General features: G+C 62.3%; 1 protein-coding gene across 2 annotated transcripts; it reads left to right on the top strand.

Annotated features, from left to right (window-relative positions):
• The first annotated feature begins 1,456 nt into the window (after positions 1-1,456).
• Positions 1,457-13,864, top strand: LIMD2 (LIM domain containing 2). Of its 2 annotated transcripts, none has more exons than XM_026099453.2 (5): positions 1,457-1,811; positions 9,409-9,545; positions 12,003-12,047; positions 12,288-12,427; positions 13,064-13,864. In XM_026099453.2, exons 2-5 carry the CDS (start codon positions 9,504-9,506, stop codon positions 13,221-13,223), a joined length of 387 nt encoding a protein of 128 aa, XP_025955238.1. In that variant the 5' UTR covers positions 1,457-1,811; positions 9,409-9,503; the 3' UTR covers positions 13,224-13,864. The 2 variants fall into 2 exon arrangements, with proteins under 2 accessions (XP_025955238.1, XP_064380666.1); XM_064524596.1 differs by lacking the exon at positions 1,457-1,811 and adding an exon at positions 1,991-2,080.
• Positions 13,865-15,231: the final 1,367 nt, after the last annotated feature.

Below are 15,231 nucleotides of genomic sequence, written 5' to 3'. Positions count from 1 at the left end.
ATCATCCGTGTCGCCGGGTCTGGCTCTGCTCGGCAACAGCTAATTTTACTATCAAGTCAAATTCCTCTTTTATTTGCTCCCGGCGGCAGCAGGCCTTTTCATCGCAGACGCAGTTTGGGCGATGCGGAGCAGCAGAGGTGATAAACGGCAGCACTGCCGCCTCCTCGGCCAGCGAGCACCGCCATGAACTCCTGAGTCGTGTGTTTGCGCTGGCAACACTCGCCTGCCTTTGCAGCGCCTGTGTCTGCTCCGGCGGCTCCGTCGCACCCCGGGGCCTCTGCAGAAATGTGGGGCCATCGTGGACCCGTTCGTGCATCGGGGCAGGCGCCGGGCGCGGGCTCGCGGCCTGTTTCGAGCCTGTGTTGGGCTCCTTCCAGCAGCACTGCTCTCCTTCTCCTTCCCTTTCTCCGCTCGCGGCCATCCCTCCTTCCACGGCTGGTCTCAGCCTTTGCCCAAGCTGCCTCCCAGTTCCCTTCAGGTTTTAACTCCAAACCTATTTGCTCCTAATTTTTTTGTGCTGGTTTCTGGGGAAATTCCCACCCGCCGAACTTCAGCCTCTCCGTCCCACGCCGCGGCAGCTCCGTCCGGACGCGGCGATGCCTTCGATCGCCCGTGGAAACCTGCGCCCGGCCCTGCCGGAGCTGGTGACCAGCTCATGCCCCAGCGCTCCGGCTCGCAGGGATAATCCCCGTTCCTGATGCCGCTGCAGCTCCGTTTCACCCCCCAGAGCAGCTCAGGGCGCAGGGATCCCCCGTGCCGGGGCGTTCGGTCCAGGGATCCTCCTTGCTGGGGGGTTCGATCCAGGATCTCCCTTGCTCTGGGAGGGGGTCACTCCAGGGATCCCCTTTGCCGGGGGGTTCACTCCAGAGATCTCCCTTGCCAGGGGGGTTCAGTCCAAGATCTCCCTTGCTGGGGGGTTCAATCCAGGATCTCCCTTGCTCTGGGGGGGGGTTGGCCCAGGGATCCCCCTTGCTGGGGGGTTCGGTCTAGGGATCCCCCTTGCCGGGGGGGTTTGGTCTAGGGATCTCCCTTGCCGGGGGGTTCAGTCCAGGATCTCCCTTGCTCTGGGGGGGGGGGGGGGGGTGTCGGTCCAGGGATCCCCCTTGCCGGGGGGTTCAGTCCATGGTCCCCCTTGCTGGGGGGTTCAGTCCAGGATCTCCCTTGCTGGGGGGTTCAGTCCAGGATCCCCCTTGCCGGGGGGGGTTTGGTCCAGGGATCCCCCTTGCTGGGGGTTTCGGTTCAGGATCTCCCTTGCTCTGGGGGGGTTTGGTCCTTCCTCAGCGACCAATTTTCTGAAGCTGGGCGGGGGGAAGTGTGTGTCTCTCGCCGGCCCCGGGAGGGAAGGATCCTCCGGGATCCGCCGGGACCCCGCGGGAAGCCTCGCAGGGGCGGGAGCCCCCGGCCTCGTCCGCAGCCCCAGGCGAAGCCCCTCGCTCCCTGCCGCCGGCAGCTCCCCGCCGCGGGCCCGGGCCCGGGGGAGGCAGGCGGGAGCAGGGGGGCTCGGCGAGGCCGGGGTTAGAGGTTGGCTTCACACAAAGGCGAGCGCGGCTCGAAGCCGGCCCGGCGCGGCGAGCCAATCACCGCGGCAGCCCGGCGATAAAAGGGCTGGCGAGGCGGCCGGGGGAGCTGGCAGGAAACGCTCCGGCTCCCCGCGCCCCGGCCTCCGCCGCCGCGCAGAGCCGGGCAGCGAAGCCACCCCGGACGGACGGACGGACGGCCCAACTGCTTGGCCTGGCTTGGCCTGGCCTGGCCCGGCCTGGCCTGGGGGACGCCCTCCCGCCCGGCGTTTCGGCGCGCAGCCCAGGCGTGCGGTGAGCCCCCGCCGGCGGGGAACAACGGGGCGCCGAGGAGGGGGGCGAGGCTGGGTCTGCGCCCCGGCGTTCGGGGATGGAGGGGGGCCACCCGCCACCAGCCCTGCTCCCAGGCGGGAAGGGAGGCAAACGCCGGGAGGGAGAGGGAGGCGCGGGGAGAGGGAGGCAGGGATGGAGAAGGGAGGGACGCAAAGGCGGCGGGAGCCGCGGAGAGCAGCGCTGCCGGGTGGGAGTTTCGTGCCCCCTCCACGCGCCGTCCCCGGGAGCAGGTCGGAGCCGCGCCTGGAAGTTTTGCTTTGGGGGGAGGCTCGGCCGAGGCGGCCGCGGGGAGCGGATTCGGGGTGGGGGGCTGCTCGCGGGATGCCGTCGGAGCCCCGGGAGCTTTTTGGGGAGCGATGCCGGCGCCCCGTGCCCCGCGTGGGCCGGGAGCACGAGTGAGCGGAGAGCCGTGCTCGCGGGGAGCAGCGTTTCGGGGACTCGCTGCCTCTTTGTCGCGTGCGCGTGCCGGAGAGGGGCTGGACAGATCCATTTTCTGAAGCCGATCGGGGGAAAAAAGCAGAGCTGGAAGAAAACCTGTTAGACCCCAGCTCACTCGGCCCCCTCGGCCAACGCAGGGCAATCCGCAGCGGTGCGTCTCCCGGTGCCCCATCCCGCCCGGCTTGCAGCCTTTGCAGCGACGGGTCTTTCATCAGCTCCCTGGGGAGGCTGTTGCACGACTGCGAGATTTAATAACAACACAAATACCCCGAGCTCTGACACAACCCTTAACAGCCAGGGATCTCCCAGGGCTTCACAAAGGAGAGCAGCTCTGCTTGCACCGGGGGGTGGGGGGGGGAAAGGGAGCACACAAAAACGAAGCGATTTGTCCACGGTTGAGCAAAAATAAGGTGCAGAGCCAGGAATCAGCCCTGGGGCTCCTGCATCCTGGTCCTGTGCTGCAGCCACTAGGTTTTGAGCCAGTCTGATCTGTCTAATCCCACTGGATCGTTTGAGACCAGCTAAGCTACCTCGTGGGTCACATTTTTGATCAATTTGCCACCAGTTTCTGCTGGGTGGGCGTCAGCTTTGGAGGAGCAAGCTAAGGCAGCGGCCTCGATCACGCCTCGGAGACTGGGCTTTGTCCATCGAAGACACCGTGCTAGGGCTCTCAGGGAAGACATCTGGCGCCCCAGCTGAGCTGTCACGTATTTAAGGCAAGAAGTAGCACATGTCTGCAACGTTATTAATGTAGATTACAAAATAATTCTGGTATTAACATCCTATTTAAATGGGAGCCCTGCAAGAAGCAGAGGGCCAGTTAAGATGTCAGAACCAGCCGCTTAGGCCAGCCCAGCACTAGGGGTGCAAAGTGACTGGATGCATCTTCTATTTCTCTAGCTTAACGCTAGCCCCTGACCTTTTTTGGTCAACAAAAATCCCACAAGACTTCTCATTAGGGAAGGCAGTTCCTCTTCTGGTTTCCTTCAGCGAGTCAGTGCTGCGAGCCTACAAATACCCCCTGCAGCCCCAGCTGGAGATGGGATTTTTCTTTTCCCTTTCGCCCTTCCCCAGCTTTTGCAGTGCTGTTGTCCATTGTTCGGCAGCTGCCATGTTCCCCCGGAGGTGTCTGCCTTTCGCTTCCCTGTACGGCATTTTTATCTGCCATCTGGGGGTGTTGCAGAGCTTACCTAACTGTTAGTAAAGCTCTGGGTTGGAAAACATTAAATCCGAGGGACGGGATTATTGCAATCGTTAGTAAACACACTTTGGATCCATTTTGCACTCCTCTGGTGTGCCCATAACCCTCTCCATATGGCCAGCTCACGGCTTTTCAGGCGCGAGAAGCCTCAGCAACCTCTGAGGTGCCCCGGCACAGCAGCACAGAGCCTCTCCGAGGCTTGCTTCTCCTCTTCGTCCCACCAAAACCCCAGGCTCTTGCAGAGCAGCAGGTCCTGTATGGGGTTGCAGGACATCTGGCATCCTAGTAGGGAAGATGGAGGTGGAGGCCGTGGCCAGCAAGGCTTTTTCATGAGCTTTGCTCAAGGCACAGGCTAGCCCACATAGGAAACTGCAATTCCAAATCTGGTATTTTACAGGTGATATTTCATGGGAGATTAGCCAGCTTCACACTTGCAGGCTGTGTTTGGGGAAAGGGGAAAATTATACACAGTTACAGGTCCATTAGTTTGAGTACAACAAAAGGTGAGTTTCTAGAATAGGTTTTGGAAGGGAAACCAAAGACACAGGGTTGGGAAGCAGAATAAAATGCAGCATGGTTTTATCACAGATCATGTCAGGTCGGCTCTGTGGCTTCCTTGGGTAGGATAACTGACTCCTAAGACAACAGGATCTAATGACTCTTAAGGAGAGCACTTGATGCAGTGCCCCAAGGAAATGATTACTGAAGGTGGAGACGAACTGTACACAGATTGGAAGGAGAAGGAAGAGGCAGCAAAATGTGAAGAGGACACGGAGTCTTCCCCAGGGAGAGATGCGGGGACTGATCTCGTCAGCAGCCCCTTTAGCTCCCGGCTGAGACGGAGGAGCGCTGGCAGGACCCAGGGAGCCGTGCAGGTTAGGAGATCCGCCAGCAGTGAGGAAAACCAGAGCAGCAAACAGGAGCGTGGTGAGACAGGAGTCCTAGAAATGGCTGAAGCAGAGTTATGCCAAACCAGGCGCTTGGGGAGGTGTAGCGAGACGCTCCTGTAGCCTGGGGGGAGCTCAGCAAGTGGATGGCACTGAAGAAGAAAGAGCATCTGGGATTGCTGGCAGAGGTGACAGGACACAGCCTGAGAAAGAGCAGATACATTCAGGTAGGAAATTAGAAGATGAGGCATCAAGGTGAGACAGGAGATGTTTACGGAAGAGACTGGAGAAACTGAAAAGGGGAAGGAAGGAGCATTGACTGCCCATTTGCTGCTTGTGCTCACTTGCACCAGGTTTATATTGCATTTATTTAGCACTGTCCTGCAGAGCTTCCATGTCTTTCTCCCAGTGAAACAGTTTTTCCTAATGTCCCACCTGAACCTCCCCATCTGCCATTTTTGGCCATCGCCGCTTGCTGTATCATCTGGCAGAGCTACGGAGAATGATTTGTCTCTGTTGTCTTTGTAACTCCCCTTCAAGAAGGTGTAGGCCGCTTTTAGATAATCCCAAGCCTCCTCTTCACCAGACCAGTGCAGCTTAGCTCCTTCTATTCTCCTCATCCGTGTTAATTTAGCAAACATCGGCTGGTGGCAACTCCAGCAGAAGTTCCTGGACACCATGAGCTGGTGGGCAAACAGCTGAAATAGAGCTGCAGCACCCCATTTGCTCCAAGTCCTCCCTTTCCCTGGGGTTAGTAAACTCGTCTCCTTAGCACTGGCCAAGCAGGGCTTTCCCCAGTGTCACCACGAGTGACAGCCATGGCTCAGCACTTCGTGCAGCCAGCTGGTGGCATGGGCAGAACTGCAGTGCCCGTAATCGTTCCTCTTCGTGAGCTGCCTCGTAGTGCCAGCTTCCCCATCCTGTGTTCTCCCAGGGAAGCATCAGACCTCCTTTCTCTAGGCTGTTTTGCCAAAAAGGCTCTTTCTTTCTTTCCGGGTCTGGCTCATGCTTGTGCAGAGCCCAGGGCCGCCGGGAGCCCCGCTGGAGAGGCCCGTCGTGGTCTGTGCGCAGGGCACCGGTCCCTCTCCGGTGGGACCTCAGCAGCATCCCCCTGCCCCGTCTGCCCCCTCGCTGATGGGCGGGCGCTGGGGACCAGCGCGGTGCCCCCCGGCCCCGTCCTCCCGGTGCCACGTGCCCCCTCCGCGGGGCAGGAAGAGCCGCGGCAGGGCCGAAGGTGGGGGAGCCGAGCGGGTGGGCAGGGGCGCCCATCGGGCTCGCTCCTCTCTCGTGCGGGTCCCCCCTTGTCGCCCCAGGGTTGAGTGGGTGGCTCGAGGCCACACAGGGAGACTGCGGCAGAGCCAAGAGCTGAAGCTGAACCCGTGTCCTCCGTGGTTGATGCTGGAGCTGTGGCCACCAGGCTCGCTGCACCTCGGTGTCCCTCTCCCACTTGAAGCCAAAGCATCCCTGGGTTCACCGCGAGCCTTCCCTGGTGGGGCTGTGCCTGGTCCTGCCGCTGGCCCCTTTGACGCTGACTCTGCACCATGTGTTGTTTCATGGCGTAGATCAGCTTTGAGGCCAGCTGTGCAATGAGTTGGGTGATTCTCAGACTCACGGAGACGGGCTTTTCCAGCTCCTCTTCTCCTCCTCCCCAAGCAGTCCTGGTGACAAGCCCGTCGCAAGAGGCCACAGGCTGAGCTGGCCATGGAGCTGGAGGTCAGCAGCTGGCCCGGGTGCGCTGGCTGCACTAATCCTGCGCATATTCTTGGGGACATCAGTCCCCAGGGCAATCGGCTTAATCCACGTCTTCCTGGGGGAGAGGCCTGAGAGCCTCTGCACAGAGGTGCTGAGCCCCTGCCCATGCCCTGCCGTGCTGCCGGTGACAGCCGGTGCCCACGCGCGTCCCTGCCGGACGGGATGGAGAGGGAGGGGGCCCAGCTCCCTCACCCGGCGCTTTGCCTTTGGGAAAGCCTCTCGCGAAGGCGCAGGGATCCCAGCAGTAAACAGACACTTCGCAGGGCTGCTAATGGGAACCATATGGCGGAGAGGGGCCTCTCGCCCTTCGCGGTCCTGTTGCTTTCCCGGACCGGAAGCCCTTCGGCGTTCGGAGAGGCCGTTCGCCAGCAGGGACGGCTCCGGCACCGGGGACATCTAACATCTGCCCCCGGGGCCAGGCAGGAAGGTGAGGGGGGACTGGGCAAAGCTGCCAGGCAAAAACTCTGTGACCGAGCGTCTTCTGGGGCGAACTTGCTCCCCTGGACCCTGTAGAGCTCTGTCTTCAGTGCTAAAAGGCAGCGAGCAGCACTCGTCTCGCCGCTCTCGCGTGGCGCGAGGCACACCTCCCCTGCGGCTGCTGGATGGGCTCCAGCCCCGAGCTCCTGCCTTGGACACCAGGTTGCAATTTCACCAAAAAAGCTTTCAGAGCAGGGCTGGTGGCTGCCGGTGGCGGAGGTCTGGGCAGGCAGATGTTCCTCTGCCCGGCTGGCAGCTCGGGCGCCCGGCGTGTCCTACAGCTCCGGTGCTCTGCAGCTGGCCGTGTCTCCGGATCACGCCGAGACCTCCTCCATGCCTGCCACGCTGCGGCCACGGGTGCTGCTGTCGGTGCTGCTCCGTCTTCCTGGGAAGAGGGCACAATCCCTTGGAGAAAGGGTTGTTTTGTCCGCAGGCCCCTGGGTGCTCCTGGCAGGGGTGGAAGAGCAGGGGCTGAAGCTTAGGGAACGGAGGTTTGGAAAAGCTTGGCCCAGCAGTCAGATGCCAGCCTCCACTGCGGAGGCTTGGACTTTGCTTCACCCCAGATGCCCTTGATGCTCCTCAGGGAAACCACCGAGCCCCTCCCACACGCGGCAGGAGGATTACCCTAGCAATTGCGAAGGGCTCGTAAAAGCATGCGGCCATGGCCAGATACGTCCCTAAGCAAAGCCTGCACCGCTGCAGTCCCCCCGTGCACGGAGGGTTGTTAGTGTCAAAGGCCTTGGGCCCAAATCCCCTCCTGCGCGGACTGATGCCCCCTTGAAAGAGCAACGGCAGCAGCTGGGAGCCTCCTAAAACCCTCCTGTGGTTTCTGACTTCTGTTTCTCTTATCGCTTCAACACACCCTTCCCCTCTGAGGTTTCTGCTCCTGCCTGCTGTCCTTTGGCAGGAAGGATATTTAGCAACTCGGAGCCCCGTCCTCTAGGGCAGCTACACCGAGGGGGCCTCCTCGCGTGCGACGAAGGCCGCGAGAGCGTGAGCACGGGGCCGCGAGCGGGGTACGTGCGCCGGGGCGCAGGGGGACGGAGGCCGGCACGGGTGGGCAGAGGGATCAGGGCTGGGGGCTGTTAGGAGGAAGGAGACCTGGAGGACGGGGCTGGATGGAGAACACCAGTCCACGGGGCAGGATGACGGGGAAGGGGTCGAGGGGGGAGGCTGCAAGAGGCCAAGGAACAAATCGCAGGTGGAAAGGGCCGGGGAGCCATGCAGGGAGCATGTGCACACGGGGAAGAGGGGGATGAAGGAGGGATGGGGAAGCTGAAGGAGAGGAGAAGGTGGCAGTCGGAGGAGGAAGACTGAGCTGGAAGAGGAAGGGAAGCTGGGGGGGGAGAGATGTTTGAGGGAAAGGGGGAGAGGCAGGTGAAGAGGCCAAGGGTTGTGCATGTGCGTTAGAGACGTGTCGGGGGCACGGACCAGAGGGATCTTCTGGGCTCCTCAGGCTCCCTGCGGGTCCGCACCGCACTCTGGGCACCGTGCGGACCCCGGAGCGGCCGCCCCGGGCTGGGCTGCCCCGACCCCGGCGCACACAGAGGCTGCGGCGGCAGCCGCCCGCGTGAACTGCCACCCGCCCCGCTCCGCGGCGCAGGAAATAACAAGCAAACCGCAGCGGAGACGGGAAATGATGTCGGCAAAATCGGAGTCAGGTTCTCAGGCGAGGCTGGGAAAGGTTTGCTGTGAGCCGGGGCGCGACGAAGGCCGTCCAGCCTCCCCCAGCGCTGCTCACGGCCTCGAGCAAAGCCCGCACGTTGCCTCCGCGTTTGGAAAAGCGGTCGCCAATTTTGGGTGCTCGGCCTGGTACAACTCAAGCCTGACCTGAGCTGCTGGGAGCTGGACTTTATAGGCAGCCAAAGAGCCCCGAAACCCTGCAAACATCACCACAACCTTATCACGGCCAAGCTGCCTCCTGCAAGCTTTGCACCCAATCCCTGCCCCTGCGCCCTCCATCCAGGCTCGTCTGCTGCCATCGGGGCTTCCCAGGGTCCACGCGAGCCCTTGGGCAGCAGGGAAGCTTCTGGGGGGACAGTACGAGAGCGCAGCAGGTTTCGGGAGGAGAGGAAAGCAGCCCCAGACAGGAGCATATGGCTGGTTTGCCGTCCCCCAGCCTGGCATCGCGCGGCCGCGTGGCACAGCACAGCACGGGGCGTCGGGGCCGAGGCCGCGGGTTCGGGGTGCCCGGCTCTGCCGCAGCCTCCCCCCGCATCGCTCCGCTCCGCATCCCTGTTTTGCACATGCAAAAGAGGGCTCAGCAAGCCTGACCTTTTATGGGTGTTTTTGTGATGGGGAAAAACCCCTGAGGATCCGTCAGTGTCTTTTCATCTGGTTGTTTCCACTCAGGGGGGGTTTGTAACGCTGCTTTTTTTTTTTTTTTTTTTTTTTCTGTGCTACATCAAAACTGTGCTGTGACCTGTCAAACTCCATCCTCCTGGACACCTGACGTGTCACATCCAAGGTCACAGCCCACTGGTCTCGGCCAAAAGGGGACATAGCAATGCCTTTGCATGGGAAAGGGTGCTGCCCCTCCTGAGCTCTGCACCAGCTCCCCCTCGGCGCCCTGGATCACCTGCCAGATTCCCCGAACGCTCCCGCGCAGCGTCCCCAGCCCTCCATCTCCTGCCGACCACTCCAGTCTGGCAGGCCTGAATTTCTTGGGTTCTCCCCAAAATCCCACGCTAACCCACAGAGCCCAGCGACGTGTCGGCGTCACGCCCCGGCTCCCGCAGAGCCGCGCAGCTGCCGGCTCCGGGCCACGCTCCGGGCCACGCTCCGGCTGACATTTCCCTTCCAGGTGCTGCAAGAGGCCTGTCCTGGACCCCCCCCCGGGGAACGCTGCCCCGCGAACGCCAGCCTCAGCACTAACGAGGAGGAGGAGGAGAAGGAGCCATGTTCCAGGCCAAGGGACCTGCCGGCACACCCCCCGCTCATGTACGTAGCATCTCCTGCGGTTTGCGTGAGAATTTGCAAACCAGGCTGGTTTGTTCGCAGGGCTGAAGGGTGTTTACTGGGGACTTGGCATTTTTGGGTGATCAGTGCCCAGTTAATGCCCCTCAAACAAGACCGGGGACGGGGATGTGCCAGCACAAGGTGCTGTTCGCGGAGCCCATGGCAAACGCAGCGCCCAGGCTCTGGCCCACCCCGTGCAGAGCTGCTCACCCTGCTCTTGGCTCGAGCTGCTCTCTGTTTGTTTGTGTTTCCATGGCTTTCTGCGATCACAATTGAGAGCATGCGAGTTGCAGAGGATCGGAGCGATTGGAGATGGAAAAACAAAAAGGCTCAAGAACATCGCCTGCTGGGACAGGATGCGGCCCTTCCCCGAGGGAGGATATATCAGATACGAAATAGATAGCGTGCCTGATCGGAGCCAGGAGGCTGCCGAGAAGCGACGAGCGACGGTGGATCGCCTGTAGCCTTGGGAACGGATGTGCTACAGCTTCAAAGCGGCAGCATTTTCCTTAGCTCAGCTCGGCTGGGCTAAGCCCGAAGCCCAGGAGAGCACCTGCGGCTGCTCCACCGGGGCCGAGGGATGCGACCGGTTTTACGTGGCCCGAGTCTCCTGTCTGCCCAGGGCCCTCTGTTGACTTTGGCTTGCTCCTCCGGCCCTGCGCTAGTGGGAGTGAGAAGAAAATCGCATCCCTGACCTCAGTCAATGAGAGCAGCTGGGAAACGTCTGAGGAGGCAGCTCGGTGAAGTGAGAGTTTCCTGTGTGTCTCTTAGACACACTGTTTCCAAAAATACCAGGGAGAAATGATGGGGAAGGAAAGAGCGGGAGGAACCGGGATGGAGGATCGACCTGGGGGCAGAGAGACGGGGCAGCTCCGGCCAAGCAGAGCTGAACGGGCAGCGCCAGGAAGGACGAGGCGGCAGCGGGGAGATGTCGGGGGTCATGAAGCCCCCGCGCTGGGAGCGGACGGCGCCGAGGGTGCCCCGGGCTGGTGCAAAGCAGCCCTGGCTGCCCCACGCTTGCTAAGAGCTTGTTTACCCCAGCAGCGGGAGGAGAAGCGGCTGATTTGGGAGGGGATGAGCTGTTACGGTTGCAAGGCCGGGCACCCACGCGCCAAAGGGGCTCTACGCATGATGGAGCCCAACAAATCCCCCGCCCATGGCTGCTGGCAGCACGCACTGACACCCAGCTCTGAGACGCCGGGGGCAAAAGCATCTCGGTGCACGGCCCTCTCTGCCCTGGCGCTTCCCCTGCGGCCGTAGGGCCCGAGGAGCCTCTGCCCCTGCCGAGCTGCCGCAAGCGATGGAGCCTGTTGTCGGCCCACCGTGCCCCGCCGCCCTCCCCGCCCGCCCGCAGCCTGCGGGGACTCGCCAAAGCTCTTCCATCTCGCTGACGGCGCAGGCGTTTCCTGTGCTGCAAAAGCAGCGTGACCGGCGGAGAGCAAGGCTCGCGGAGGAGCTCAAAAGCAAAACATCCGGCAGGGCGACCGGCACAACGTGCTCCGTGGTGGATGGGGACACCCCAGCTTGGCCCTCAAAGAAGGGGGGACAGTTACCACTGACAGCAGGCAGAGCCCCCAGCTCATACTGGGAATAACGCTAGAGCCCTGCGTGCCTCCAGCAGCAGCAGGGTTAATTATCGCTCTCCAGCCCTACCGGTAAAGAGGCGGTTAGGGGAGGGCTGCTGGCCGGCAGGAGCAAGACCGAAATCCCACACCGGAGAAGAGCTGCTGTTAACGCAGAGCCTCGCAAGGCTGCACGCGCGAAGACCTGTCCGTGCCGATCACCAGCGGGGTTTGCTGGGGCTTCTGCTGCAGCAGTTCTGCAAAGCCCCGGCCCCGGGCAACCTGGGGCACGGCTTGAGCTGAGCCGGCCGGCAGCCCCAGGGCAGCATGTCTGCAGGGCTGGCGTTAGCCCACAGCAATAACTGCAGAGAGGAGAAGCCTGGCTGAAGCATCCCGAGTTCAACAGCCCTCCATGCAGCCAGCGTGTCTGCCTCGCCTGGCCACGGAGGAAGCAAAGCTGCGATGGGCTGCAAATACCCGACACGGAGGCTCCAGGAACCGGTGCTGGATGAGAGAGAACTGGCTGCTCTGTCCCCCAGGGCCCCTGGCAGGTCCCACGGCCTCCTGGTGCTCAGTCCCCTCTCCGCAACATGCAAATGACATTTCCTCTTTTTCTGGTTCCCTCTCTTCCTTCTCCTCTCCTCGGGGAAAGCACCACCGCGCAGGCAGCAGCGTGCGTGCCAGGATCTGACCGAGGTCAGGGCTTGGGGGCAGGTGACTTCAGAGACTGTCCCTGGCGCAGGCGTCACCCAGCCAAAGGCTGCTGCCGGGCCTGAGGTCCTGCTTCAGCCGCCGGTACAAATCCTCTGCTGCTCCGCGTTAAGAGCGTTGCAGCGGGTCGGCCCCACTCATTTCCATTTCTCTTCTTCCCTCCTAGGAGGCAAAGAACAGCTCGGCAGGGAGCACGGTGCAGCGCTCCAAGGTACCCGCGACTCCGGCACCCGCTGACTCAGGCGAGGGGGGAGGAGAGCAGGCCAGCGCCAAGCGCCCACCCAGCCCGGTCGCAGCACCGCGGTACAGGGAGGGCGAGGGGAGGGGGGGCGGCTCCGCGCCAACCAGCGCTGCAGCAAACTGCGGCATGGGTGCTGGGGAGGAGGGCGGCGGTGGGAGCCGGGCGCAGGACCTCCCCGACCCCGTCCTCACCCCCTCTCCCCTCACCCAGTCCTTCAGCCTGAAGGCCCAAGTGAAGGAGATGTGCACGGCCTGTCAGAAAACCGTCTACCCCATGGAGCGGCTGGTGGCGGATAAGCTCGTCTTCCACAACGCCTGCTTCTGCTGCAAGCACTGCCACACCAAGCTCAGGTGAGCCGCGCGGGGGGCTGCCGGCTGGGCGGCATCGCCGCTCTGCCTCACCTCTGTGTCACGGGCAGCACCCACCCACCCGCCCAGCGCAGCCCCTTCCCCTCGTAGGGCAGCTAAAGACCCCCTGCACCACAGCCAAGAAGGGCTCGTTGCCTGCTGGTCCCATGTCTCAGCTAAAATGTGCCTGGTATAGAAGATGACTTTTTCTCATCAGATCACCCCAAAAGCCAGGCATGGAAAGCAGAAGGGAGGAGAAGAGCAGCCCCAACCCCTCTGCCCTACACACATGCCATTAGCAGGAGACTGCGACAAAACAGAGGTTCTGCTGCTTCTCCACCCCCTCGAGAGCAGGGATAAGGCTCCGCGGTGACGTGCAGCTGAGCCAGAGCTCCCTCCTGGGTGATGCACGCGGCAAATGCTGAGCTGCCCTGCAAGACCCCCCTTTACAGATCTCAAAGGATGCTCACAGCAGCCCCTCACGTCCTGAGCTGCCGGCAGCAAACGGTTGGCCCCTTCTGCTAAGAGCTGCTCCCTGCACGTGCCCCCTCCTTCCCCCTCTGTCCCCGTGGCCTCGCGTGCTCCCCCCAGACCGCCCGGCCGGCGGCAGCCGGCTAACGGCTGTGCTCCTCCCCGCAGCCTGGGCAGCTACGCGGCGCTCCATGGCGAGTTCTACTGCAAGCCCCACTTCCAGCAGCTCTTCAAGAGCAAAGGCAACTACGACGAGGGCTTCGGGCGCAAGCAGCACAAGGAGCTGTGGGTGCACAAGGAAGTGGAGAGCGGGACCAAGTCGGCGTGAGTGGGCCCGGCCGCCCCTGCCCTGCAGCCCCGCGGAGACGGCACAGAGCAGCGCTGAGCCGGGCCTAACTGAGCTGATGTAAAGCAGGGGCGACCCGCGAGCCCGTGGGCAGCAAGGGGAGGGAGGCAGCCCGGCCCCAGGCGTTGGGGCTTTTGGAGTGTGTTCAGAGGGGTCCTGCGGGCGGTAAGGACGGGGTAGAGGTTACCAGGGCATAGCCCCAAGCCTGAAGCCCTCTCTGCAGGCCTCTCGCCCTGATGAGATCAGGCAGAAGCACTTGCTCCCACAGGACCCCGGCCCCGTTCCCAAATTTCAGACCTGCAACCACGGGGAAGGAGAAGACCTGGGGGCTCCGAGAGCCACCTCCAACCTGGCCTGCAAGGCAGAGCAGTGCTCCCCGCTCCCATCACACTGCTCACGCCTTGCTGGGGCTCCATTAGGGAGGGTCTTTGGTTTACATCAGCTCAGTTCAGCTGGGATCGTTCAGCCTTACGGATGCTGCCCTGCGACTGTTTAACAGTGTCTGTCTTTTTTATATTTGCCTTTGATTGGTACGTTCGGCACCGGAGCCTGGCCCGGCGGCTCCACGGGTGCCACCGCGCCGTGCGCTCTTTTATTTTTGTAATACAAGGTTTTGAGCCTTCCCTGTCTTGTCCTGTGTTCCCGGGGGCCGGGGAGGCAGGCGCAGGGGTTAGGACTGCCTCCTGCCAGCCAGCTCCTGCGAAAGAGCCTCTGCCCATGGAGGAGCAGAACAACCCGTCCCTAGTTATGTGTGTAACATTACAACCGAGGCAGACTGACACCAGCCTCGCTAGCCTGAGCGCCCCGCGCCCAGCAGCACCCCACATCAGCCGACGGTGCAACGCGGGGGCCGGTTTGGGTCAGGCCCAGCCGCAGGCTGCGATGCTCGGACAGGACGGCCCGTGCAAATTAACGAGCCCACCAAGACCTCCAGGCTGGAGAGCCTGGTGCGGGGAAAGCAGGTGGGTCTGTTTTAACTATTATTTACCTCCCTCCTTCCCACACAATTTGAAAACTGGCTTGAAAGGGCAAACGGCAGAGAGAAACAGCAGCAGCTCCGGCCCCCTCGCCGCCTGCTAACATCAGCGCCCGCTGAGCAAGTCCTGCCCGTCCCCAACCCCGCTGCGACAATCACACGCAGCCACAAAACCAGCAGCCAAGGAGCCAGCGGGCACAGAGACGACCGCGGGCAGTCCATGGAGTCCCTGGAGGAACAAATGCAGGGACAGATGTGGACGTAACTCAGCCCGCCGGTGCTGCTCCCAGGGCAGCTGTGGTGCTCCCGGGGCTCCGGGCACGTCCCAGCCGCCAGCCAGCGGCTCCGCAGCTCTCCGGGGCCGGCAAAGCAGGCTGCAGGCACCCCGGGAAGATGCATGCTCCAGAGGCCTGAAGTCCCGCCTGCTGCACACGTTATCTCCCTCTTTAGGTTAAAAGATTTTTAAAAAGGCTTTTTTTTTTGTCCCACATCTGTCAGATTGCAAACTCTTCCGGGCAGGGACTGCCGGGGGATTTACGATGCCAGCGCAGCGGGGACTTTACACAGACAGACCCTAGCAAGGCTCAGGGCAGTAGCTTTGGCCTCCCAAAGCACTTTGCCTGTCGCGATCGCACAGGCGCTGCCGACTCCGTCCCACCGCGACGTGCAGGCGGCAGCGACACCGCAACAAAAGCCACTTCCCACCCGGCCCCGTACGGTTCAATGCAACAAACACAAAACCAGCAAGCGCTTGCCGCTCTGCGGAGAGCGCCTGGTGATGCTGCCTGGGTCCCGGCCCCTTCCCTCCGGCCGCGGCGGCACAGAAGATGAGAGCAGACTCCTCGATTTCGCTTCCTGTTTCTCGCTGGCTTCACTTCCCAGTTCTCGCACGCTGGCAGGGGGCTGCTCTTTGCTGCACAGCAGGGAAATCATATACAAAGCTTAATAAATGATGCACAATGATTTGGGGGTGGGGGAGGGAGAACCCCCCCCCCCCAGCTTCCAAACGTTGGG

The sequence above is a fragment of the Dromaius novaehollandiae genome, chromosome 22 (assembly GCF_036370855.1).
Source record: "Dromaius novaehollandiae isolate bDroNov1 chromosome 22, bDroNov1.hap1, whole genome shotgun sequence".
Classification (NCBI taxonomy): domain Eukaryota; kingdom Metazoa; phylum Chordata; class Aves; order Casuariiformes; family Dromaiidae; genus Dromaius; species Dromaius novaehollandiae.
Note: the sequence above shows the minus strand (reverse complement) of the source record. Positions and strands in the feature narration are given on the sequence as shown.

Excerpts from the sequence above, each read along its gene's own strand:
- LIMD2 (XM_026099453.2), top strand. The coding sequence starts at position 9,504 with ATGTTCCAGGCCAAGGGACCTGCCGGCACACCCCCCGCTCAT. Across the intron at positions 9,546-12,002 it reads CCGGCACACCCCCCGCTCAT|GAGGCAAAGAACAGCTCGGC; the intron begins GTACGTAGCATC and ends CTTCCCTCCTAG. Across the intron at positions 12,428-13,063 it reads CACTGCCACACCAAGCTCAG|CCTGGGCAGCTACGCGGCGC; the intron begins GTGAGCCGCGCG and ends TCCTCCCCGCAG.